The following is a 25825-nucleotide window of genomic DNA, read 5'->3' as shown; positions in this document are numbered from 1 at the left end:
CTCTCTTGTATATTGCTGTGCTTCTGGAGGTAGATGGGAAGCACAGTAAATAAAGCAGAAAGTGCTTCTTTTTTTTTTTTTTTTTTTTTTTTGCAGATGGAGGGGCAAGTAGGTGGCTGTAACACTCTCCTGTATTTCAGAAATCTGAGTAATTTTTTTTTAGAAGGGGCTTTGGTTGCCTAACACAAAGAACCTTATTAAAGAAGCTTGATTTTCTGAGAGCAAGTGCCAAGCATTTCCCCCCAAAATCAGATCCTTTGATAAAGTGTGTCATATCAGTAGCCATTTTTTTAAATTTAGGACCAAATAACTATTTGGCGGCTTTTTAAGGATAACCAGCTCGGCACAGTATAGATTTCTATGGCTTTATTTTCTCCAGAAGTTTTCCCTCTGGCAGTACATTTCTGCTGTTGCATGACAAGTGTCATTGAAAGCCTGCTGGAAGTTGCCAAGTGAGAATCCCACCATTTTACAAAGTTGTTGCACCTGCAGCTCGACAGAGTACAAGCAACTGAAGGCATGTTAAGGGCAAACCAAGTACAGTAACAGGAAGTGTGTAGCCATTCCCAAACATGTTTCATGTCCTTCAGGTTGTAAGAGGTAAAATATTGACCTGCTAGTTTTGGCTATTCAGTGTAAAAAATAATTCAGTAATTCCTTGGCTATTCAGTGTGCAAAAAGTGTTGGCAGGAAAGCAGACACCCAGCAAGACTTTTCCAAGTTCTCACCAAGGAGTGAAAAATGCTTCCTTCTATAAAAAGAGATACTCATGGAAATGAAGAAGAGAAATATAGCTTAGAGAACATGATGCATTCTGGAAACCACATAGTGGGTGAAGTAGAAAATTGTTTCTGCTGACAGCTGATAATACCCCTGTGCTTCTTTCTCAGGCAGCAGGTGACACAGATTTCCTTTAGTGTTCCCGAGCAATCTACCAACCCAAAATCCACAAGGATACTTACTTGTGAAGTTACCCTGGTCACACAGACAAGCCCCTTTTGGATTATGCCCAAAAGGATTTTTGGGTTACGGATTATTACAGGCTCAGGAATAAGAGAAGAAGTGGTTCCCTAATTTTCCTTACTATTCCCACCACTATTTCCACTTCTACTCTGCCTTCGTCATGGCTTCCTTGCAACCTGCTTTTCAAATTCAGCCATTAGATGGAGCGTTTTCACTGTCAGCAGCCCAGAGAATCCATCTGCGGCATCTCAGGGCTGGGAGGGATGCTTTACCCAAGTGCTGATTAATCCCTGTGTGCTGGGATCTGCTGCCTGCAGCTGGGAATGAAAAAGCTAAAATGGGGGTGGGGGCGAAGATGGAGTTGCATTTTAATCTGAGGTCTTTTCTATTCTCTGTAGTGCTTTCTTCTATTACCAGCTCCACTGACACCCAAACAAGTACAAAGGGGAAAATCTGAGACAAACCATACAACTTAAGGTCTTGTTCTCTACCTTTTTTTTCAATGTGCAATGTGTTAAAGGTTGTCCAAGACACAACTCCAGAAGATGCTGATCAATTACTAAGTTATTTCACAGTTCAAAGCCAGAACTGTACAGTCATTAATATTTTTTTTTGTTGCATTTGAACAATTTGGAATCAGACAGCACTATTGCGACAACTATTTCTTCCCAGTTTTGAGGACTGGAGTGACGAGTGATGTTCCTCAGGGGTCCATACTCGGACCAGTGCTGTTCAACATCTTTATTGGAGACATGGACAGTGGGATAGAGTGCATCCTCAGCAAGTTTGCCAACACCGCCAAGTTCTGCGGCACAGTCGACACACTGAAGGGATCCAGAGGGACCTGGACAGGCTGGAGAGGTGGGCTTGTGCAAATCGCATGAAGTTCAACCAAGCCAAGTGGGAGGTCCTGCACCTGGGATGTGGCAATCCCAGGTGCAAATACAGGTTGGGCAGAGAATGGCTAGAGAACGGCCCTGAGGAGAAGGACTTGGGAGTGCTCATGGATGAGAAGCTCAACATGAGCCAACAATGTGCACTGGCAGCCCAGAAAGCCAACCGCATCCTGGGCTGCATCAAAAGAATTGTGCAGGTTGGGGGATCCTGGGCAGCATCAGGAGAAGTGTGGCCAGCAGGTTGGTGGAGGTGATTCTGCCCCTCTACTCTGTGCTCGTGAGACCCCACCTGGAGTACTGTGTCCAGCTCTGGAGTCCTCAACATAGAAAGGACATGGACCTGTTGGAGCAGGTCCAGCAGAGAGCCACGAAGAGGATCAGAGGGCTGGAGCAACTCTGCTATGGAGACAGGCTGAGGCAGTTGGGGTTGGGAGAGGGGAAGATTTAGAAGAGGGGAGATTTAGATTTGATACTAGAAAGAAATTCTTTCCTGTGAGGGTGGTGAGGCACTGGAACAGGTTGCCCAGGGAAGTTGTGGAGGCCCCATCCCTGGAGGTGTTCAAGGCCAGGCTGGATGGGGCTTTGAGCAACCTGCTCTAGTGGGAGGTGTCCCTGCCCCTGGCAGGGGGGTTGGAACTAGATAATCTTTAAGGTCCCTTCCAACCCAAACCATTCTATGATTCTATGATTTCCTCATTTTAATGTGGACAGGTCATCTCTCATGATATAGCACTAGCCTGAGTTATTCCAGTTGCTAAACCTTCTCAGGGCTTGGGCTCTTTTTGCTGAGAGTAGCTATGCTTTATAAGCCCTCTTTCAATTAAATCAAAACAAAAGAAATCAGTAAGCGGGAGCTCTTTGTTACAGTTCCATAGAGACAAGGCTCCTAACACAGTTTAGTGGCCCCTTCTTAGTTGAGGAGGGAGAGGGAGCTCTCAGCCCTTCCCCTGATCCCTCTGAGCTCTCTCGGTGCCTGAAGCCTGAGAAATACGGGCATCACATTCACTTAATGAAACTTTTAGAGAAAGTGGCAGTCTCTTTACAAAGCTGGGACTCTGAGGCCTGGGTTTGTCCTGCTCAGCTGCAGGTGCCTCAGTCGAGGTCTGCGTTGCTGAAGGACATGGAGGGAGAGTGAGGCACATCCCAGGGCAGTTGACCTAGTGCTGAGTTTGGGGACCAAAGGCAGAGGTTTGTCCTTCAGTCAGAAATGGGGGAGGATGAACGGGGCTGCTGGAGATGATGGCCACGTCTTCAACTGCAGGAAAGGGACCACTATGCAGTTTGTTTGGGGCCATGCTTGGCTATCCAAATCACCCCAAACCGATCCTTTTGTGAATCCCATGTCACTAAGCCCATCTGAGAGGTGTCCTGACGATGTGAGGTGCTCGGGGAGACTTAATTATGGAGATTTAACTAGAGAAGACATAAAAAATTTGAAAAACTTTATTGACGGCTGCTACTGGGAGCCTGCCTGGTTTCTCTGCTTGCCCAGAACTCTGCCCCACCACTTACCACTGAAACCCCCTCAGACCTGCCTCTTCAGCTGGGACCCTTCAGGTGCCCCAGGTCCAGCTCAGAGTCTTAAAATCTTAAACACCTCCTTTATTTAGGTTTTCAAAAACTCCTGGAAAGCTACACTTTAGAGAATCCAAAGCAACGGGCTGTGCCTGGGAAAATGACACTGTCATTCATTTTACCCAATCCCCTTAAAAAAATCTCTCTTTATGAGAGGATAATTCCATAAGAATCTGAAATTTTGAACTATGTCGCCACAGAGAGGCAACCTTGCAAAACTGTTTATACCTGGGCCATGTTTTTTCTTTATTTTCTGTGTGCTTGGCCTGGTTTTGATTGTCTGTACCCATAGCTAAGCCAGGGCTTTAAGGAAGCATTACTAAAACTGCAAAAAAAAAAATCCTTCTGTATTTAGTGCAGCCTATGGACCTAATGCCTTTGGTGACCTTGAGAGGTAGAATCATAGAATCATAGAACGGTCCAGGCTGGAAGGGACTTCCAAAGGTCATCTAGTCCGACCTCCCCACTGTCATTAGGGATACCCCCAACTAGAGCAGGTTCCCCAGATGCTTGCCTTGAAAGATGCATGTTGGCAAAACAGAGGGCTGTAGTGTGATGGAGGACAGAACTGTACAGAATTATACCCATTGTGCAAAACTACGAAAGCCAAGAGGATACACTGGCAGAAGCATCAAAAATATCTATTAGGTCAGACAATGTGAAATAGGAGTCTGGAGGGCTCCTGATGCTGCCTCTCCTGTGGCGGGGTGGGAAATGTGCTTAAAGGAGTGATGGAGGACAGAACTGTACAGAATTATACCCATTGTGCAAAACTACGAAAGCCAAGAGGATACACTGGCAGAAGCATCAAAAATATCTATTAGGTCAGACGATGTGAAATAGGGGTCAGGGAGGGCTCCTGACGCTGCCTCTCCTGTAGCGGGGTGGGAAATGTGCTTAAAGGAGAGTAGAGGGACAGGGCCTCTCCTCCTGGGGTGAAGGAGACTGGGAAGGACCGCTGGAGACTGGGAATGAAACTTTGCTTTCTGTTTGTGTATCTCCCCTGGGCAAGGGTCTCACCAGTGCTCGAGCCTGGCCATTTGCACACTTCCTGGCACAGCTGATGTAGATCTGCGTACTCCTCCTTCAACTCTTGCTCTTTCTGAAATACCCATTTCTGGCATTTCTTTCCTTCTCACCAGTGCTAAATTTCTTGTCAACATGGTCTGGAGTAGCTTGTTTGGGGCTGTTGACTGTAAGTCACACCAGTCTTCTACTGCTCTTCTAGCCATCACCACTGGAATTAGTATGGCCTCACTCTCTCCTTTCCTGGAGGATTAATTGTGTTAACTCCTGAAGTGAAACTCCGTGACTTGCTTATGTGAGACATTACCCTTAAGGAGGCATTTAATGCAAATCTCTGTCATGTTTTAAGTGCACTTCAGGGAGGAACAGTCAGTTGACTTGGCTGGATGATTTATGTCTTACCAGCAGAGATTAAGGCATGCAACAACCTGAAATTTAACCCCACAAGATGACTCTGCCTGACTCGTCCTGAACACAGGGTGCTGTGCTGGCGTCTCTTACTGCTGTATCTCTATTGAGAAAAATAGACATTGCAGATGTAAATTGGAAGAATTGAGGGCCTCCTGGTACACACTGGCTAGCTCTCCTGGCAGGCACCTGCTTAATGTCTGGCAGACAGAAGTCCTTTAATTTGTGACAGAGTAGTGATCTTTCCAGGTGCGAATAAGGGGTAAAAAGAGAAAACCTTTAAATTTATTTTAAAAGATTAGAAAAACAATAATTAAAGCGGTTTCTCCTCTGCCAGCAGGAGAGGCCAGCTAATAGAAAATTTACTATTCAAGTCTAGTGCAAAAGCTTTATGTTGTAAGAGCTTTTCTCAAATGGGAAATGAAATCATGGACAATAAAATCTAAATTACAGTTTAGGTTAAGTACAAAGTGGCCTTTATGGTTGCCAGCTCATAAAAGCAGCAGGTGAAGCACACCTCTGCACAGAAGGGCAGTCTTGTACCACCAATAAATTCTGTTTAGCCTCTGTTTTGAGGACCAGTGTGATATACATATGTGATTTTCATTTTGTGAGGCTCCAGATGCCAGAAAGCCTAATTCTTGGCATGGAATACCAAGGAAAGGAAAGGAAAAGAAAAGAAAATGAAGGAAAAGAAATCAAAGTCTAAACCTCTTCAACCGTCAGGGCATGTGATGTTCATCCCCCCTCTTCCTCCCGGCAGTGTCCCCAGTCGGGCCAGCCCAGTTGTCACGTATGTGACTTGTGTGCATTGTGCTGGCAAATGGGTTTGACCTCAGCTTGCTGCCAGCCTGCTCTTGTCCTCGTTCCCTTGCTGGCAGTGGGTCGGGGCACTCTGCCAACCTGGGCTGTAGGAACGGCCAGCCCTCAGCTGCATGGAGTATGGTCACGGAGAGCATCTTAAAAATTGAAGGGAAGTCACTGCCATGGGGGAGCAGGACCTCATTTGTGTAAAAACCTCTATCTTTCTGCGTAGCTCTGCAACTTTGTGAAGGTGGGTCCTTAGGATATGCCTTTGGGGTTCCTCGGCAGTAAGTTTTAACTTGAATGTGTGGTTACGACACTAAGCTAAAGTGGTGTACGGGAGAGTGGTGCTGTAAGATTTTTCTGTCTATCACTGCTTTACTACACCACCAAAGGCAGCAGCTCTGCTCTCACGTCTCCAAAACAACACTTGTTACGTGCAAACTTTGTGCAGAAGCTGCTCTTACTGTGAACACAAAAGAAATCATATCCCCAGAACAGGATTCGGTGACACTGGCTGCTTCTTACTGCTCCGTTTCACGTTGCGTTGTAAAATAAACACTTCCTAAGACTTTAAATGTGATCTGCGGCACCTGCCTCGTGTCTGTGTGCCTTGAGATTCAGTGGGACAGATGTCCCAGGAAGAGCTGAATTGCCCTGGCAAGCTGTTGAGTCTTTCTGGTTAACATTGTTCTCAGGAGAGGTCCTCAGGGCCCTTCAGTGTCAGGCTTTTCTGAGCTCTTACACTTGTTGCATGTTCAATCTGCGGTAATTAAGAACCCCTTGAAATGGTGCATCTTTACAACAATAGCGCATACAGCGTATGGCCAAAGTGCAAGTAGCTTCAGAGGAAGTTAAATCACCATTTTTTCCAATATTAATATTAATGAGGCTGAACATTTGCATTCATGGTAAATCTTCTTGTAGCATCAGTGTTCTTTGAGGACTTTTCTGCAAATAAATGAAGCGTTCCCCTCCCTCCCTCCCTCACTACTTCTACTAACAGCATCACTCAGTGCAGCAATTGATCAACAGTTCCCATTAATACATGAAAAGGCAGAGCTCAGAACAAGCGCTTTTTGACATAATTAAAGCTGACACTGCCTACCACCATTCCTGGAAAAAGTACTACTGGAGTTTCATTAGAATAAGTAAACACAAATAAAGTTCACCCTGAACAGTTGTCTTTGTTACAAACAAAACCCATTAGTTAGCAAGGAGAGTCTGGAGCGGGGCTGAATTCACGCTGATCTCAAAGCCCTTCTCATATTTAATTTATAAACTGATGATTAATTCAGTGATTAGCTAATTCACTTGCAGTGATTAATTTAATTCATGTCTTCAGGCTAATGTTTAAGAAAGAAAAAAAGCCCAGCTCAGATAGATGCACATCAATGTCCTTGTGATTAAAAAATGATAATATAATGCCCTGGAGAGTAAAGAAAAAAAGAAAGATTGAGAGGATCAATGGCACAATCAGTTGTAAGTTCTTGCCTAAGCTGTAGCCATATTTTTTAGCTGTGATGCTTAAATGTGTCACTTACTCTAATGATCAATGGTTTGAAAGATGAATCTAAGGGTCCTTCACTGTAGCTTTCCACTGTGTATTTTGAGAATGACGCTGCTTTAGAGCAGTCCTCCAGTTCTGCTTTTCTCTCATTTGTTTTGCCAGCTGCCTGCCAGCTCCCCTCCCTTTCAGCAACATCTTTCTCATGCCTCACCAAATTCTTTGATGAGAGTACTTGGTACTTTTTAAATCCAGGCTGTCTTTTTCTATTTCCAGCAGGATTTTCCTCATCTTTTGATGGAACAAGAAATGAGGATGATTTGAGGGACTTCTCTGTATTAGACAAACTGGTCTCTTTTGGGATAGTATTGCTCTTACTATTTATGTCATCACTTGGCAATGGAGTTTGATAGCTCTTGAAGTCACCCACAGGGCCTTCCTTTCCTGAGCCATCACTGCTGTGTTTCTCTGATTGAGCTGAAGAGCGTGGCTGGTATTTTTCTCTTCTCTCAGGTCCACTCCTCTTTTCTGCACTACCAGTTTTATACGTTGTTTCTTCATCGGGTGGTGGTGGCGATTGCTTCTTTTTGGCTGTGGTGTTCTTGTCTTGAGGCTTCATCAGCAAATTTGAAGACGGGGACTGGCACATCCCAGGACCTGAATCTTCACTTTTATCTTTTACAGCATCAGGCTTTGTAAAACTTTCATATACAGTTTTTTGTTTTTCTCCTCTTGAAGGATTTTTCTCAGGCTTTGATGAGTTACTTGAAGGTAACTGATGATTCCCAGAACACTGGTGTTCATCATCCTCCTTTACAGCCTTTGCTTCAGTTGACCCAATGTCCTCTGCCCCTGGTGTCTTTTGCTTTCTGTCTCCTGAAGTACTTTTTTCGTGGGACTTCACCACTTTCTTTGAAGAGGGTGCCTTCTCAGAGTTTGGACCTTCATCTTTTTCTTTTACAGCATTAGTACCAGGCTTCTTAAAGCTTTCAGAAGGTGGTGTTTGTTGCTTTTGTTCTGTGGTATTTAATTCTTGAGGTGTAACCAATATTTCTGATGATATGGATCGGTACTTCCTGGAACTTGGAAATTTGTTCTTCTTTTTTGCAGTATTTGTATCAGTTGTCATAAATTCTTCACATCTCGTTTGCTGCTTGTCTCCTCCTGGAGTGTTTTCCTCATGCTTTGCTGATTTTGTTGAAGGAGGTAGCTGGTACTTCCCAGAACGCTGGTGCTCATTATCCTCTTTCACAGCCTTTGTTTCAGGTGACCCAGTGTCCTCCGCTGCTGCTGTCTTTTGCTTCCTCTCTCCTGAAGACCTTCTTTCTTGAGGCTTCTGCACTTTTTCAGAAGGTGACTGGAGCTTCTCAGAGGTGTGTTTAGTCTTTTTTTCATCTGACTTAGTTTCAGGCTTTACCAAGTCACCTGGTGACATCTGCTTCTGTGTCTCTAGAGGGGATGATTTATTGTCTTGCTTCACCAATGGATTCGGTGATGGTATTTGATTTTTAGGATCACATGAAGTATTTCTTTCTCCTTCACCAACCTTTTTATCCTGCACCAGTTCTTTTTTCAAATTAGTAGGGAATTTCTCCTCATCAGTGGTCTTATTGTCCTGACTTGATGTATTTGTTGTTGGCATTGAATAATTCTTGAAGTTTGACTTGATGTTTCTTTCCTCTGCACCGCCATTTGCACGTTTCATTGGTTCATTTGATAAAGACAGGTTGTGTTTCCTATTATTGCAGTAGATGTTTTCATCCACTGTCAGATCATGTTCGTGTTTCACAACATCTCTTGAAGGTGTTAGACATTTCAAACTCTGCTCAGTATTTTTCATTCCTTGAATGTTGGTATCATGCTCTGATGAAGGAAACTGGGATGTCTGAGGTCTATGAGCATTCTCCTCATTTGAAGAGTTATAATCATGATCCATTGTATCCCTTGGTGTGGATATGTGTTCCTCCTCAGATTTATGCAAGGCATTTCTCTCTTCTCTGTCCTCTGTATCCGTCTTATCATTCTCATGCTTCATGTCATCATCTGATGACAAGAGCTTATCCTTTTTATGTCTGGAGAATTGATCACTACCATTTGCATGCTTCTTTCGGTCTGCGACCAATTCAGTTGAGGAAGGAAATAGGTTCTCTTCCAGCATATCATTTCCTTGCTTCATGGTATCATCTGAAGTTGGTGTTCGGTTCTTCTCCACAAGTAATAGGGGCTTTCTTGCTAGTGCGGTTTTATTTTCATGTTTTCCTGGCTCCTTGGTTGAAAGTGAAAGATAATTCTCAATGCTCTGACATGTATTTGTCTCTTCAGCTGTAGAGTTTTCATTTTCTGTTGCATTATTTGGGGATGGCACTTGGGTCTTGAAATCACATGCAGTTTTCTCAATTTTCTTCTCCACCATAGTATCATTTCCACAGTTTGTCAGCTCATCTGAAGAGGGTAGTGGGTGCTTCTCACATCCATGGCTGGTACGCTCATCTTCCACACCACCAGCTCCTCGTCTCACCAGATCAATAGGTGGAAGGGCTGGGGGATTTCCAAGAGTGTGATGGATTCTTTGTCCTGCAATCCCACTCATTGGTGTTGGTAAAGGGTTTGATGAGGGTGACTGGCATGCCTCAGAGTCAGGCCAGGGCATCTCATCTGCTGTGGACTCTTCACACTCAATGAAAGATTTAGATTGACTGTGACAGGTCTCCAGGTCAGTCAAGGTACTCTTGCCCAGGGCATGATTCATCATTTCATTTGATGAAGATAATTTCTCCTTCCCAAAATCTTCATCTGCAAAGTAGAAGCTGTGCTTCACAAGGTCGCCTGGCAAAGCGCTCTGTGTCTTTTCCAAATAAGAAGATATGTGGTCTTCTGCAGCACCAGGATTCTGATCCTGGTTCTCATTTGAAGAGAGAGGGGTTTCGGTCTGATTTACATCTGAATTTGATATGTCAGGACTGGAATTACCAAAGTTATTTTGTGTGCTGGGCACTTGGGGAGGCTGTGGGTGCTTGGTTTTGGATTCATTTTGCATCTGGCTGTTTGGTGTTTTATTCTCCTCTTCCTTTATAGTTGGGACATCACCATCATTTTTGCTAGATTTAGAGGACATTTTGTCTTCACTGTGATAATTCACTCCTTCTTTGGCTTCCTCAGAACATCTTCCTCTTAAACCTGGTGCCTCTTTTTGGACTATTGGCGGCTTTTTGCCAGAAGCTGGTGTTAAGACACTTAGCAGCCAATCCTCCATTGGAGGCTCAATTTCACAAAATGCTTGAACTCCTGGAGAGTGAAATGGCAGAATGTTTTCCATTGCTTTCTGCTCTGGAAAACATTTTTGGCCTGCAAAGAAAGGATCCTTTTCTGGTTCTGAGAGTTCTGTGTCAGCTTCCTCTGAACTGTATACGTACATGGTTATTTCAGGAATCTCACCCATTTTAGTATCCTGAAGGCTTTGTTCATGAGATCCTTCAGCTGTGCTAGAGGGAGGCGAGTTAGAAGGTGGGATGCCTTCGTTAACGTGTTGCACAGCATTGGTAAACCCTGGTAGTGAAGATGTATCAGGCCCAGATGGCGTGTTATTCCTGTCGCTGCCTAGACTATGTTCAGATGAGGGAGGAACGCAGTCTGCAAGAGCTTTGTTTTTACAGGTAGTAGAAGAGCTATCTAGATTAGGGTTAAAGTTCGGTCCTTGCTTTGTGGAATCTATTTTAGCCTCAGCATGATCCTTTGCATCAGACATGACCTTGGGTGCGACCAGTAACTCTTCTTTGTCCTCTCTGTCCTGTGCTGCATTTGCTGGTGGTTTTTTTTCACCAGGGTCTCTGTCAGACCCCGCCTTTTCCTTCATTGGTGTGTCATGACCAAAAGGCTGCATTGCAGTGTTGTTTTTTGACCAGCTCCAAGGATGGTTGATTTTGGTAGCCATGCTGAGTTTGGGCACCGGGACCATGGAGCACACTAAATATTGGGACTCTGGGTTCTTTATACCTGTGGCTGTCATTGCTGCCGTGCGCAGCACTCTGACCTCGGGCTTACGAATAGTTTTTCTGCTTGGGAAGTTTTTCGTCTTCTTCTCCCCTTTGCGCAGAAGCGATGCTTTCACCTCTGCGGCCGAGCAGAGAGCGCTTTGCTCAAACTGCTCCTTCAGTTTGGACAGGACTGAACTCCTGTTGACTATTTTCGGCAAACCACTGTCGGGCCCCTTCTTTTTCCAGCTGGGAGACTTCTCCTTGGCTTCTTCGGCAGCTAAAAATTTCTTCAGGATGTTCTTCACTGTGTTTTTCCCACTGGCGCTGCTCCACCTGGCCCTCTCGCTGGGCGCTGTGTCTGCATCCTCCTCCGTGGCTTTTCCATCTCCTTTCCTGTCTCTGTTACCAGCCCTGCTCACCCACAGCTTCTCTTTAATGACCAGTTTGCCGACTTCTCTTCTTTTCTTGGTGTACGGCTCGCGATTGTTGTTTAGAAACCTGGACCTCAGGAGCTGAAATCTGGTCGGATGCTGGCCCCTGTTTGGACCTGGACATGGCTGGTTATGACTCACCTTGTTTTCTTTACCTTCTGCCCATTTTGTCCTCTTGCTGCTGAGCTGGGGATCGCCGGCTGCGAGCTCGGTGACGTACAGCAGCAGGCTGCTGAGAACAGCAAAGGCCCCTTGCTCTGTCGCCATCCTATTGAGCTTCTTCTTCAGCACCAAAGGGTCTACCAGCATCTTATCATCTCCGCAAAAGCGTGGGCTTTTGGTGCTGCGCAAGAGAAAATACGAATGTTCTTTTCAAGTCATCGACATTGCCACTACCTCCTTATTTTGCTTTAATGGCATGCTGCCGTGCATAAAATGGAAAAAAATACTTTGATTTAGAACTTCTCAAGAGAGTTGTCATTAGTGGCCTGTTAAAAAGCATGCAAAGTGCTTTACAAGCTTCGTGAGGCATGGTGTAGCGGGAGCGTGCAGGGCTTCACATGGTCCCACATGGCACCGTTGGCTCTTTCTTCTGGGTTTTGTGGCCAGTGGAAGCACTTAGGGGAGCAAGCAATGCTAGTTGGGGTGACTGCATCTCCTCTGTGCCACTCCTCACTCATTTAGTGTTACCGTGTCCTAATGCCAGGGCAACATCGAAGGTGTTTTCCTCTCCTGCTAGGTGAAGTGCAGGCAAAGAAAAATATGATGAGAACACATTTAGCAGAAAAACATGGTTCTGCCTCTGGGTTATAAAAATAGACTCAAACCATTAAAATATCAAGGCTGAGGGGCACAAATATGCCACTGATAGTTTTTGCTATTGGTATAGATTAGAAGTCAGTAGGTACCTCTCCAGAATGAAAAAAAAACACCACAGGATTTGCATGATTTGCTTTGTAACTGCATTCGAAACCTACATCAGGACTATGGTCTTAAATCCACTTTGTGAAGCGTAGCACCACCACCACAAACCTGGCAACGTCCCTTGACTACAACCCCCTTTAATCTGGAGCAAGAAGGCTGATATGCTGGGCCTACACTTGGGTTTGAAGAATCAGGCCTTTGGACAGCTGGGGATTCAGGCAACGTTTTAATTGGCGTGGATCAGTTACTAAATAAAATACTGAACTCAGCACAAAAGCTGGAACGTTAAGTCAATAACAATAGATGGGGCTAGGAGGGAAAAAACCCAAGAGGTGTCGGCTTTCTGACACCACGAAAAACTGGAAGGTTACTTCACCATGCAGTGAAATAGCTTCATTCACAGAATGCAGCCTGCATACCGGGAGGGGATTACTTTTTATGAGCAGAAGTGGAATAAAAAATTCTTTAAATTAAGCCCACATCTAGGAAATGAAGAAAGGCTGCAAAGAGGCTCATCCTTCAGGGAGCGTCAGCCTGGAAAGGCTGGGGAAGGCCCAGCTGTGCCCCAGCAGCTGGTACCCCATGGGCTCTGAAAGAAATTGGACCCAGGCCCCCACTGTGATATTATGGGGGCTGTTTGCAAAGGGGCGGGGGAAAACTGGTCCTTGTCCAGTCGGGTAGTGACATTTGGATTCCACTTGGCTGCATTTCAAGTGCACATATTGAAAATTACATCCCTCAGCAGCAGGATGAAGTTGCCATCTTGAATGGAAGAAGGTCTATTTATAATGACTTTGTAGATATCTTTAAAGGCCAATAAAAGAAAGAAGCGTGACAACTGGCCCATGTCTAATGTGACAAACAATGCTTTGTAGGTGTTGATTGGGAATAACCACGTTTCAGCATAGCACAGGTGCATGCTCCCACATGCACAGTGTGGTAACACCTACCCTTCCCTTACTGAATTGACCACAGCCAAGGAAGAAAGGTTGTTATGTGTTACACCAAGATCCTTGTTTGTCCCAACTATGGGAATTTTCAGAATAAAGATAAAAAATAGAATTCAGGGTATACCTGAGCCTAAAAATATCCTGGTTCACCTTCCCTCCTATAGCCAGCGTGCTGATATTTTGAATGAAACATTGCCATGGCAGAAGATCGCTCCTCTCCTCCCTTAGAAGTGCCTGGTGTGTTCAGAAACACGCATAGGGCCATCTCAACCAGCGTGATTTAGGGCAGCCTCTGATCTCTCAGCACAGCAGTAGAACCAGATGCTCTGCTTAATTCTCCCATTTGAACTACTTTGGATACAATAAATGTCCACGGTAGAATATGGACTAGTCCTTCTTTCAGTGGGTCAGCGTAGCCAAACTACTATTGATTGTGAAGGGAAGAAGATCAAACTCTTTTTACTATGAGTATTCAAGGCAATTAATCACTTATGAGCTATAAAATTCGAATAGCTTCATTAGAATATATTACTAGTCAGCTCCGTTCAGAGTTTTCCTTTTATGGTTTTGGTGAAATATATGTTAGAGCATTCTTATAGGATGCCTTCTGAAAGGCACTTGTGAGAACACTGCATTGTCTTAAGTACCAAGAGATGTTGCATGGATTGAGTGCTTGATCCATATTCACCAGCAAGGAGCAGTAGATGAGCAAACAGCTATGGCACCTTTTTTAGGGCATCTGCAGTTCTTCCAAGATGATTATGACTGCAAACCAGCATCATGACTGTGTAAATCTGAAATGCGTTCTGTGCAAGGGCTGTGGTACAATGACACTAAATCCTGAGACCACCACAGAAAATGTAGGTAGTGGTGAGATTGTGTTGTCCCAATGCTTGGAAAACACCATGCTTCCAGCTTGGGGAAGGAGGGTGAATGTGGAGAGTTTCTGAGGTTCGGGAGCATGACCACAATTTTCAACAGACCAAGACATCATCCCTAATATTTCTTCACCATCTTTTCCCAAATTGTATCCTGCTGTTCTTTAACTATGTGACCTATCAGGGATACATAGTCATCTCTATATCAACTACAGATAGTCAACTCTAGTCCCACTTATGGCTGGGAGGAACCAGGCAGGTACCCCCAGTGCACAAGGAAGATCCCCATGCTAGTGGAAGTCATTTCCCACCAGATGACAAGGCAGATTCTTGGGCTCCTCACTGATGCTGTGAAATGGCCTAACGTGGACTTCAACCTCCTTGCCCCTCTCCTCCCCTGGAGATGCTGGTTTCCACTGTTTTTAATGTGCATGGTGCTGCCTTGGGGTGCTGCTGCACTGCTGCATCGTTTTCCGCTTGGACTTCCAGAGGAGGCAACGCCACCTTCAAAAGTTTCCTGTCTTCTTGGCCCGTGAATAATTAAGATGCATAAGACAGGCAGCTTAGTTATTTATTTATAGGTTCTTTGGTGACACTTATCATGGCAGCATCAAGGTGGCAACAGGCTGATATGCTAACGGGCGGCAGTGCAACCCTATCCCGCTGGCTGGCCCAGACCAGGGAAACCTCAGCAGCAGCCACCGTTGTGTTACGGAGCGGAGGAGAGCCGATGGGCCGTGACAGAGGGAAAGGAGCTGGAGCTCTCCCCCAGCCCTGTCTTCACCCTTCTTCTGCACCAACACACGCCTTTCTCCTCTGTAAGGGCCCTGGAAGCTGCTTAGTAGCTGCGGGTGGTGGCATCCCCTGGCGTTTGTTAAAAGCATACAGCTGAAGGAGTTTCTGGATTATGGTCTCTGGTGTGAGAAGAGAAGACCCTGTTGGTTGACCCCAAATTACCTGTTAAATATCTGACCACTATTTTGCACAGCCTGGGAACCTGAAGGACTAGCTGCTATGGGGGCAGTACTCAGGACAGGGCATGGGCAGGAGGAGGCAGTGCTATGGAGACTTCATCAAAAGACAAGGAAAACATTGGAAAACACTGTCTAAATTGCAGAAGGTGCCAGAGATCAATGGGTTGCTCTGCCTCTCTGTCGGTTGGCGCTGGGGAAATGGCCACGAGCTGGAGCACACAAGATGCTGCATCCCATAGGCCCCCTCATCCCCGGGCATCTCTGTTGCTACCCAGGTCTGATGGTGTTTGGTTCAAAGAGCTGCCCATAGCTAAGGAAGGAAACCAGGAGCAGCTCTTCCCACTTGGACCAATGCACAGGCCTTTTTAGTATTGTCAGTGAAATGATGGCCAACACGCTGCTTGCCTCAACAACTGCAGAAATGGTGCTTTACAAGTCCAGTCTTTGGGAACTGCCTTTTAAGTTAGATTATCTTAGTCTCTGAAACAAACTCGGTCCTCCCCAGCCTGGGTAGAAGGTAAAGTGGGAATACTTATGAATGCTCTTCATTTTTTTGTGTGATTTTTTTTTTTATAAAGGAAGAGGAAAAGCCGAAGTACTAGAGAAAATCCTACCTTATGCAGGATATGTTCTTCTCTCTTCTCTACTGCTGAATTTATTACAGATATATGTTAGAAACATCCTAAACTAGAAGGAATGTTTTTAGAAGGTCTTGATATTCTCTTAAATGAAAGGCTACTGACATAAATACTCCTTTTGGTTTACCGTATCTCCAAAGCAAACAAGAAAGCACTTTGCGAAGCTGCAAAGAGAAAACATGCTCAAACAGTGTTCGAAGTAGCTCATAGTATGGAAAATCTTTTCATATGGATATTGTCATGCAGGCTGCTATTCATAACGACAAGGATCACCTGCTCCTCTTTCTGCCACATAGCATCCCAGTGACGATTCCAGCAATTGTTTACATGGAAAAAGGGCTAGGAAAGTACTTATGTATTTTTAGCTATCTTTTTAAAATGCAGTTCAACAGCTGGAGAAAGACAGGAGAAACCAACACCATGGAGGCAATCACTCAGGCTGAAGATTAGAAAGTGCTAAGTAGACCTCAGTTTCTGAACTTGTGTGGTTAAACACCAAGGACAAATTTTACCCTCACTTCTTCTGTGTTATTTCATTGAGAATTCCAGATTTCTGCCCGTGCTGCTGCAGGTGCAACAGAATTTCCTTCACCAAGGTCTACTGTTTACTTTGTCTGTTATATACAACTTCTCACTGAATCATAGTTTGTTGGTTTTCTTGAAAAATAAAAGAGAAATGGAAGAGGAGAGGAGAGGAGAGGAAAGGAAAGGAAAGGAAAGGAAAGGAAAGGAAAGGAAAGGAAAGGAAAGGAAAGGAGAAAAGAGAAAGAAGAAAAAGAGAAAGAAAAAGAAAAATTTGAAGTTGGAGAGGCAAGGGGAAGCAAGGCAAAACGAGGTGAGGCAAGGCAGGAGGAAAAAGGAAAAAAGGGGAAAAGGGAAATAAGTGGGAAATGGAAAAAAAGAAAGAGGAAAAAAGGTAAAGCTATTGTAACTGTTTTCTTTCTGGGGTTTTTGTGGTGTTCAGACTTGTGAAATGCATCACAGCCTGACTGTTGACCTATTACAACTGCTTGAAGACCTCAGCCAAAAATTCTGACACTGATACAGCAACATATAATCTGTTCAATCTAAAAATAAAGAATGATGCTTAGAAAATAGTATAAGATCAATTTATTTACAAATATTTCAGCCAGTTATATTTAAAAAAACACATTTGTTTTGAAGACTGAAGAATAATAAAAGTGTAATTCAGAAATTTTAGACACACTGATGCTTTGCTGTTCCTTGTGGGTATTTTTAGTGTTGGCTTTTCCTTTTCTGGAAGCTTCTAATGTAACACTACCTTGCACCACAGTGCTGATGCAGGGATCAGTGATTCATTAAAAGCTAATCCGTGAGACATTAGATTTACAAGTGTCACAGACACATTAGATTTGAGAACAAGGAGAAACAGCAGTAGTGAGAGGATTGTCAAATATACAGAGAATATCCCCATAAGTGGATGCTACCATTAGTTTTGCAGGAAAGCATTAGTTCTGAAAATTAATTTCATATGTGTAATTACTGGTCACGTCTGTTAAGGAAGTGGTATTATAGCAAGTTAGACTGAAGTCAATGAAAAGAGGTTTTATTTATTTTTTTCCATTTGAAATTATCTCACTGGTTTAAGCAGCACTCTTTATACTCAGAAATCCTTACACCTGTAAAAAAACCACAAAGACCATAAATATCTAACCAGTCTTGGATAATTCAGCTACCTTTGCTTGCACACGATCTACGTACGGCCTGTCAGACTAACTCTTGGCTAACTCCTTCGCTATGAACGTCAGTCAGTTATATCTACAAGGTTTGATATAGTCTCTATAGAAAGAGAAAATGGCAGAAAACGCATTACTTTTCCTCCATGGATAGTCGGTAAAGATTCTCTCCCAAGTACTCGAGCCTCTCCCGTTGCTCCAGGTCTTGGTACAAGCCTTTGGGGACCTTGCTTAGGCCATAAACCAAGCCATACAGGCAACCAGCGATAGACCCAGTAGCCGCGCTTTCTCCTGCAGGTTTAAGCACAATTGGAATGGTCTCTTAGAGTCACCTTCCCACACACAACCAAAACCCATGCTGCATAGGGAAGGAAATACCATGCTGCTGCTGGAGCATGGTGGGGGCATGTTGGCTCAGTCTCGAAGGTTCTCACCACCCCATGTCCTGCCTCTAGTGAGGGTCCCTGGGGGAGAGAGCAATGTTGAGGCAAGGATGTGGTGACACCTCGGTGACGTGTCCTCCTGAGCTAGGAGCTTATTTGGTTTGGTTTGGGCTTTTTTTTTTTTTTTTAATAATAGCTCTTGCAACAGCTAGCCATTGCTAGGAGAAAAAGGAGAGAAGAGTAGTTCCAGGGGTCCCTATCACATGGCAAATGTCCTGAACTAGAGAGTACACCTTCCTTCCTGGTAGCACAGCATGGCATAGCACGGCATGCGCTTTTAAACGTAGAATGGTTTGGGTTTGAAGGGTGTCACCTCTGCTCCCTGTGGTGCCCATGGGTTTGTAGGGCTCTACAGCAAGGGACAATTAGCTCTCTTGGTTTCACTATGTGCCAAAGGCACTAGAGACCCCATCTGTCCAGCTCTAGGGTCCTCAGCACAAGAAAGATGTGCACCTGGTGGAGCACGTCCAGAGGAGGGTCACAAAAATGATCAGAGGGCTGGAGCACCTCTGCTGTGAGGACAGACTGAGTTGGGGTTGTTCAGCCTGGAGAAGAGAAGGCCCCAGGGACACCTTATTGTGGTCTTTCAGTACTTAAAGGGGGCCTACAGGAACGATGGGGGCAAACTTTTTAGCAGGGCCTGTTTTGACAGCACAATGGATAACAGTTTTAAACTAAAAGATAGAAGATGTAGACTAGATATAGGGAAGACATTTTTTATGATGAGGGTGGTGAAACACTGGCACAGGTTGCCCAGAGAAGTGGTAGATGCCCCATCCCTGGAAACATTCAGGATCAGGTTGGACCAGGCTCTGAAGAACCTGGTCTAGTTGAAGATGTCCCTGCTCATTGCAGGGGGATTGGACTAGATGGCCTTTAAAGGTCTCTTCCAACCCAAACTATTCTCTGATTCAATGATTTTGGTAGGGGAAGATGCCAGCCCTTTACTAAGTCACACCTGGTTTTACTTTTTATGCACCTCTCAAAACCGTGAGACTTGGAGCAACATTTGAAAAGCAGTGTGAACAACTTGCATGGCAGCTGCCACCACAAGAAGGGGGTTTTGGGTGTAAAACCAGGGGTGGAGGTATAATGGGCGGCATGGCAGATTGGCCAACAGTGGCAGCCGACGGCCAGGAGGGCTCTCTCCCACCTCGGTGAGGGAGCTGGGGACAGGATCCATGCAGGTCCTCACCTCCGTGGAACATGGAACGATTGCAGAGCTCCGTCCAGTCTCCACCACAGCCCAGCAGAGCATCGTAGGCAATCATGGGGGCATCGTGGCCTCGTCTCCCTCCCCGGCCTTCAGAGCTCCACCTCCGGTACGTCTGTGGGAGAGATGGTGGTGTCAGGGTTGGGCACTGGAAAGAAGGATGCAGGGCTGTGCCGGGGGGCTTCTCCCCTGCTAGTGGGAATAACTCATCTCGCAGGGGAAGGGTGAGCATGGGATGAGCTGGCACAGCCCAGGTGACCCCTGAGGAGCAGCTGTAAGCCTGCATCCCAGCTTAACACACCAAATTTTCAGCAGGCCAAGAACTTGATGTAAATAAAGCAAGAATGCCAAAAAGTAGATGAAGATAGATTCCAAGTTCACACCCCAGAAATTCCCTTTTATTAAAAAAATTAGAGTGGGTAAGGACTGACTTTGCCAGTCCTCTTCCTGGCTCTTGGGAATATTCTCAAGTCCCCTTGTCACTTGTTAGCAAATGTTTCAATTAGCCAAGTTTTACGTGGAGGGTAAAAATATTCAGTAATTTCTTTAGGGGCTCAAATTCAGACTATGTTAATTCAAGCCCCCTTCTATGACACTTTCTTGACAAAACCTTTCTCTCCTCTTCCACAAGCACTTATTGAACAAGAGGGAAAATAATTTGCAAATGTAAGAAACCTTTCTACCCCAAGAGAAGAAAGAAGAAAAAAAAACACCCCAAACCTCACATTTAGGTTTGCAAAGGAAAACTAGATTTTCTTTAAGAGGAGGTACCTCCAGGACTCACTTTTTCCTGCCTGAAATCCCCAAATGAACTCAATACTGATACATTTATAGTAAAAAAATACCTTCCTTTAAAGGAAATGGGCAGCTTTATTCCCTGGAGTTACATGATGGTGAGTTGAATTGTTGCTGTCTGGCTGATTCTTGGCTCCTTCAACATGTATGAAGGGTTTGCATTTCTATCATCTATTCCCTTTCACCTCAACCGTTACATACTCAGTTGTGGTTTATCTGCACACACCAAGGCAAAGTTGGACTCAGATTCACTCTGCTGCTTGCCAGAAACCTTTCTACCCCAAGAGAAGAAAGAAGAAAAAAAAACACCCCAAACCTCACATTTAGGTTTGCAAAGGAAAACTAGATTTTCTTTAAGAGGAGGTACCTCCAGGACTCACTTTTTCCTGCCTGAAATCCCCAAATGAACTCAATACTGATACATTTATAGTAAAAAAATACCTTCCTTTAAAGGAAATGGGCAGCTTTATTCCCTGGAGTTACATGATGGTGAGTTGAATTGTTGCTGTCTGGCTGATTCTTGGCTCCTTCAACATGTATGAAGGGTTTGCATTTCTATCATCTATTCCCTTTCACCTCAACCGTTACATACTCAGTTGTGGTTTATCTGCACACACCAAGGCAAAGTTGGACTCAGCTTCACTCTGCTGCTTGCCTTTTAAATTTAATTTAATTTAATTTAATTTAATTTTATTTTATTTTGTTTTATTTTATTTTATTTTATTTTATTTTATTTTTTCAATCTAGGGAGCGTATTCATGTCGTTATGCTGTCCTTAGAGGACACATGCAAAACTTCCCACCTTATTGCTGGGGTTTGGATGCTGGTGGAGCAGTACTGATCCACGTGTAACACTACCAAAGGCAAGAGGACTCAGGGTGGAGGTGCTATTCTGGGTGCTCAGGCAGGCAGCTCAAGTATCGCTCCATTTAGCCCTTAAGGAGAGTGATGCTCTGCACACCTCTGATGTCATCCCTCCTTGCTGAAACAACTTTATGCCAGGGATTGCTGTCCTGGGGGACCGAGCCCAGGGGGACTTAACTGCACCAAGGCAGCATTTATCAAACATTTTGAAAGGGTGACCTCCCTTTGACTCCCGGGCCGCAGTGCAGCCCTGCGGTGTGCCACCAGCCCAGCTTTCTGCCGGGTGGGCACGGAGCAGCAGCACTGAGTGCCTGGATGGAGGTGTCAACACCACTCACCCTCCCTCCTGCTGAAGGCACTGAGCTGCTGCCAAGCCCTGGAGGTAATTCACACCTCCCCTCCTTGCTGTAAACCCCTGCAGTCAGTAATTAGAGCCGCCTCTGCTGCCTTCACCCTCCAGGAGTTGACCCGCTGCCGGCTAGCACTCCCTTTCCATCCATTTTGTTTCCCTTTCTGTGTCCTTTCTCAACGCTGGTTTAAGCAGCTCCATCTTAAGGGGACAAGATCCTCAGAGTCTAATTGGCCTGGATGGCTTTGGTTTGGTTCCTCACTCGTTTTGTCACAGGCCATGCCCATCCCCAGAAAGTGAGTGGGCAAATGATTTATTTGCAGAAGCAAGGCTGATACCGAGTACAGGGCAGCTTCTGCCTACTTGCTGTGTAACTCACATGTTCAAAACATGTATCACTGAAAAACGATTTACCCTACATTGGCCTATCTTGTATTTACACATTCAAGAAGGGGTAATTTGTCTTTTATCCCCCCATTTCTAGTTATCCCCAAATTTCAGCTGTATACTTGCTGCTACAGAATACCTTTGCTGCTTAGCATTTCAAGGTGTAATTTTTTTCAGAGAGGGAAATTGCCTTTGCAATGTACTCAGATCAATGCAAGCCATGTATGAGGGCTTCACTCCCACAGCTCCCACAGCTGGTAATGTGCCTGCAGAAAGGTGTTCCTGGTCGAGCAGGAACATGCATACACCTGTTGGCAAGAGTGGAGCCAGATATTTACGCTTTATTAATTGCCTATAGAAAGGGAATTGGCTATACCTCCAGACACAAGTGGCCAGTCAGTTTGGAGGGAGTGCAAAGAAAAGCACTCCTGGGAAAAAGGCAGGAAAAAGGTTATGTTCTCCTCATTAATTCTTTCCATGGCTATAAGCCCCCTCAGCTTATAAGCAAATTAAGTCTCTCAATTTCTGTCAGGCTGTGGTTTCTGGCTGCTGGTGGAGTTTGAGGGTGAAGAAACAATTTATTTTCTTATGCATCAAAATAAATAGCTCAATAGGCCAAACTGGGTGGTCTTGGGCAACAAACATCAATTTTGTTTATGCAGTAGGAATTCATGCAATTTTCTCTTTAAATAATCATGGGGAAATGCTGTTGAGTTTGATCTCTTAAAGCTCTGCTGAGATTCCCATATAACTGGAAGGAACAAAGAACTAGTAACAAGTTACTATATAAACCACAAGTTACTAATAAAACTGGAAGGAGATCTATGCTTTATCTTCAGAGTGAGCAATTTCTTATTATCCACAGTCAATCTATCTTCCATTGGCACGTTTCACTGCATAAATGAGCACCTAAAATATACAAAGTGACTTCTCAGAATAGAACTGTGCTTTAATAGTCTGGAAAAAAGGACTGATTTATGGGAAAAGGTGACAAGAACCACATACTTATTGCTTGGCTGCTAAGTGGAGAGCTTTGAGAGGTGCCAGCACGTAACAGAAAGCTGTAAACACCAGGGAAGAAGAGACACGTTATTTCTCTTGAGTTAATAAGATATAACCAGAAGTCATGAGGCAAAGGAAAGATCATGTATGCTATAAAATAGTATCCCGTGGGACGTGGTGAAACACCATCTCTTGAGACATTTAAAACGAGCCTGGACACAGCCTGTGTTGGCAGAATATTGCTTAGGATGGCTGTCTTCTCTTTGAAGGACTATAACCAACTCCAGCTCCTAGTACCCAGGAGGATTTCTGTGGGACTCGGGCCACAGCTCCATTAGGCTCTAATGAGACCCCCCGGTGAGATGTTTGCTTTTTCCAACCCTCAAATAGCGATGGCTTAAGTTCTCTACCTGCTCTGGGCCTCAATACCCCTGAGCATTAGGTCCACCTCTCTGCACTGTTTTCTCCCATTGCAGCAACCCCAGGACTGGTGACAACTGCTTTTTTACATTAACATATACCTGAGCCAAGGATGTGAATTGTTTTTTCTTTCTTAAAATTTTTGAAAAAGACTAAAGACTTCCTGACTGCTCTGGCAATGGCAACAGTTGAAAAATACTGGTGTGTCTCTTTGAAAATACACCTCTCCGTTCAGAGCCTTTCCGAGCGCTTTCTGTAGTTGCAGTTACCTTTTCTCTCTCCTCTGCGTCATAGTTGTCTGGAAAGACAGGTTTATTCTGGTTTTCCTCGTTGATTTCTCTCTCCTCCAAATAAAACTGCCACTTGGCTTCGAAATAAAACCAGTGCTCCTGGTACTCTGAATGCAAAAGAAATTAATGATGTAGTATTTAATCTGGGCAACATTTTCACTTCTACTTAAATAAATTTTAAAGAAAATTACAACATTGATAGATCTGAAAAACTGTGTATTTTACACTAACATACATTAAACAGGCATGTGTACTAAGTATGCATTTTAATATGAAGTGGGACATCCCACTGGAAACACAAGATGTGAAAGAAAGAATTCAGTATTTTCAGAATCTTATGCTATTTTTATGGTATATTAAAATTACATTAAGATACATCAAGATGAGATCTTCAGAGAACTTACTGAAGCACACTCCAAGAAAAAGATAAGAGTCAACAAAAAGAAGGGAAAAAATCAATTCTGTGCCAATTTTTATATTCCTTCACTCTGATTAAAGAATATCTAAAAGTGCTTGCATGTCCTAAATACAAATTGCCTTCTACCTTAGCTACAAGTTCATATTTACATAATTTCTCCAGTATTTGTGTTCTGTTCTCACAGTATTTCTGTGTGTTTTTGCAGGAAAAGGCAGACAGGAAAGACCAAGATCTCCATTTGCTTATAATACATATTAAATGTAATAAAAGGGATAAATAACACACACACCTGCAATCTGTGTCCGTACAAATAGGCCTTTTTTGAGAACCACAGGTCTTTCTCCTTTTTCTGTCACTTTAGGAAGAGCAACTGCAATCAAGTTTATCTTTGCACGTGTGAATAATCTTACTAAATTCAGTATATTTTCAAGACAGTGCTCCGGTTCAAGCTCTTTTTAAAGGCTTAAAAAGGCACATAAGTCACCCTGACTTGTTAAGCACACACATACACACACATCTGCAGAACTGAGGCCTGAGGGAAACTCTGCCTGGGAAGCCAATGTGGCAAGGAATTAGAAATCAGTGAGACAGGAAAGACCTCTAGGTATGCCAAGGCGAATGAGGAATTCAGTGTAGGACTATTGGTGTACAGTTTAAAATAAATTTAAGCATTGCTGCTTTTTCCCTGTCTCTGCCCTGCTTGATATTGCTCAGCTGTGTTCTGCAAGTGGCTGAGGAGCATGGACACAAGCAAACTGTTTCTCTGAAGGATGTAATCTGATTTTGCTTCTTTGCCTAAAATGCCATACAGATCATCCTCTTTGGCAATTAAGGTTTTTAAAGCGGTTCAACTCCATGGTAAAAAATCCAGGCTGCCTTGTAGGACCTGATACTTTCACAAGGTTGCTGGTTCCCCAGCCCCAGGGAACGGTATGAACCTATCCCAGCCCCAGGTTGAAGGGATGACCCTTCAACCACTTGGCCCTATACACCTGGGAATGCCCAGCTGCCCTTTTCCTTAGTCCATGCCCCAGTTTTGCCTGATTACAAGGAAGACGTTCATTAGAACCCTAAAAAAAGAGGGGGTGTTTAGAAAAACAGAGTGGAAGTGCACTCACAGCCGTCAGGCCAAGAAGAGCAACTTGAGAAAAAATAATCACACAACGTTGTCGGTTGAAGTAAACTACTGACACCAGCTGGTGCCAAGACATCTTTTAAAAATGCAGGTGACCTGACAGGCTTCTTTCTTTGTGTTTGGTTTTTTTTTTTCCTACTTACCCATGACTATAAAACAAGAATGCCTCAAAAAGTAATGTTGAAGAATGCCTCAAAAATGAATGTTTTACATGTAGCATCTCAACAAGCAAGGAAGCGTCATTATTCCAGCAGCAGGCTTGGAAAGGGATCAAGGAGTTGTAGGCGATTCTGGTTGCGTGGATGACCTGCAGTGTGGTCAGAAATCCCACACCAACCCCCAGAGAGGCTCTGCCCCATCCCTTGAGCCCAGCCTGAGGTCCATCCTTGGGACTATCTGGCCAGTAGTTGCAACTGAATATCAGGGAAGGCTGCTGAGTCAAGCCCGCTGCGACTGAACGCTGTGTTTGTTATCCAGGGGGGATAATGCAGCTAAAAAAGAGTTTTCTAAAACTGGAGGACTCTGTTTGGCAGGACTTCTTTGCCGTGCGTCTCACCGGCCAAGGAGCTTAACTTTAATGCCGGAGACTTTTCCCGCTACCAAATTAGGACGAAGCTCAACAATACGGGCACTGGCCGGAGAGCGTGCCCCAGGAGCCCGACGCGCATACCTCCACGCCGAGGGGTCCTGCTGGGGTGGAGTGACAGGGACCTGCTGCAAAGCCACTCAGAGAGGAGCTCGCTCACACTAATCCTGCACCTGCTCCTCATAGGTCTTGGCTAAAAAAATCCTGGTGCGCAATGAGGCGCAGACGAAAACGCGGGGTCTTTCAGGAAGGCTCCCTGGGGCTCCTCTTGGATTTTA

General features: G+C 44.5%; 1 protein-coding gene across 5 annotated transcripts in view; it reads right to left on the bottom strand.

Moving 5' to 3' along the window:
• Positions 1 to 6666: 6666 nt before the first annotated feature.
• ADPRHL1 (ADP-ribosylhydrolase like 1) overlaps positions 6667 to 25825 on the bottom strand; it is a 34119-nt gene continuing 14960 nt past the window's right edge. For 3 of the 5 annotated variants that reach the window (XM_014944169.1, XM_014944170.1, XM_014944171.1), the window contains 4 exons: positions 23388 to 23515; positions 19284 to 19416; positions 17783 to 17936; positions 6667 to 11927 (listed from right to left, as the gene is read on the bottom strand). In XM_014944169.1, coding sequence (XP_014799655.1) covers positions 7187 to 11927; positions 17783 to 17936; positions 19284 to 19416; positions 23388 to 23515 — 5156 coding nt within the window. In that variant the 3' untranslated portion in view covers positions 6667 to 7186. Of the gene's footprint in view, positions 11928 to 17041; positions 17937 to 19283; positions 19417 to 23387; positions 23516 to 25825 lie in introns of those variants that run through there. The other 2 variants (XM_014944172.1, XM_014944173.1) reach the window with 2 other exon arrangements.

This window comes from Calidris pugnax, unplaced genomic scaffold (assembly GCF_001431845.1).
Source record: "Calidris pugnax isolate Ruff unplaced genomic scaffold, ASM143184v1 scaffold69, whole genome shotgun sequence".
Classification (NCBI taxonomy): domain Eukaryota; kingdom Metazoa; phylum Chordata; class Aves; order Charadriiformes; family Scolopacidae; genus Calidris; species Calidris pugnax.
Note: the sequence above shows the minus strand (reverse complement) of the source record. Positions and strands in the feature narration are given on the sequence as shown.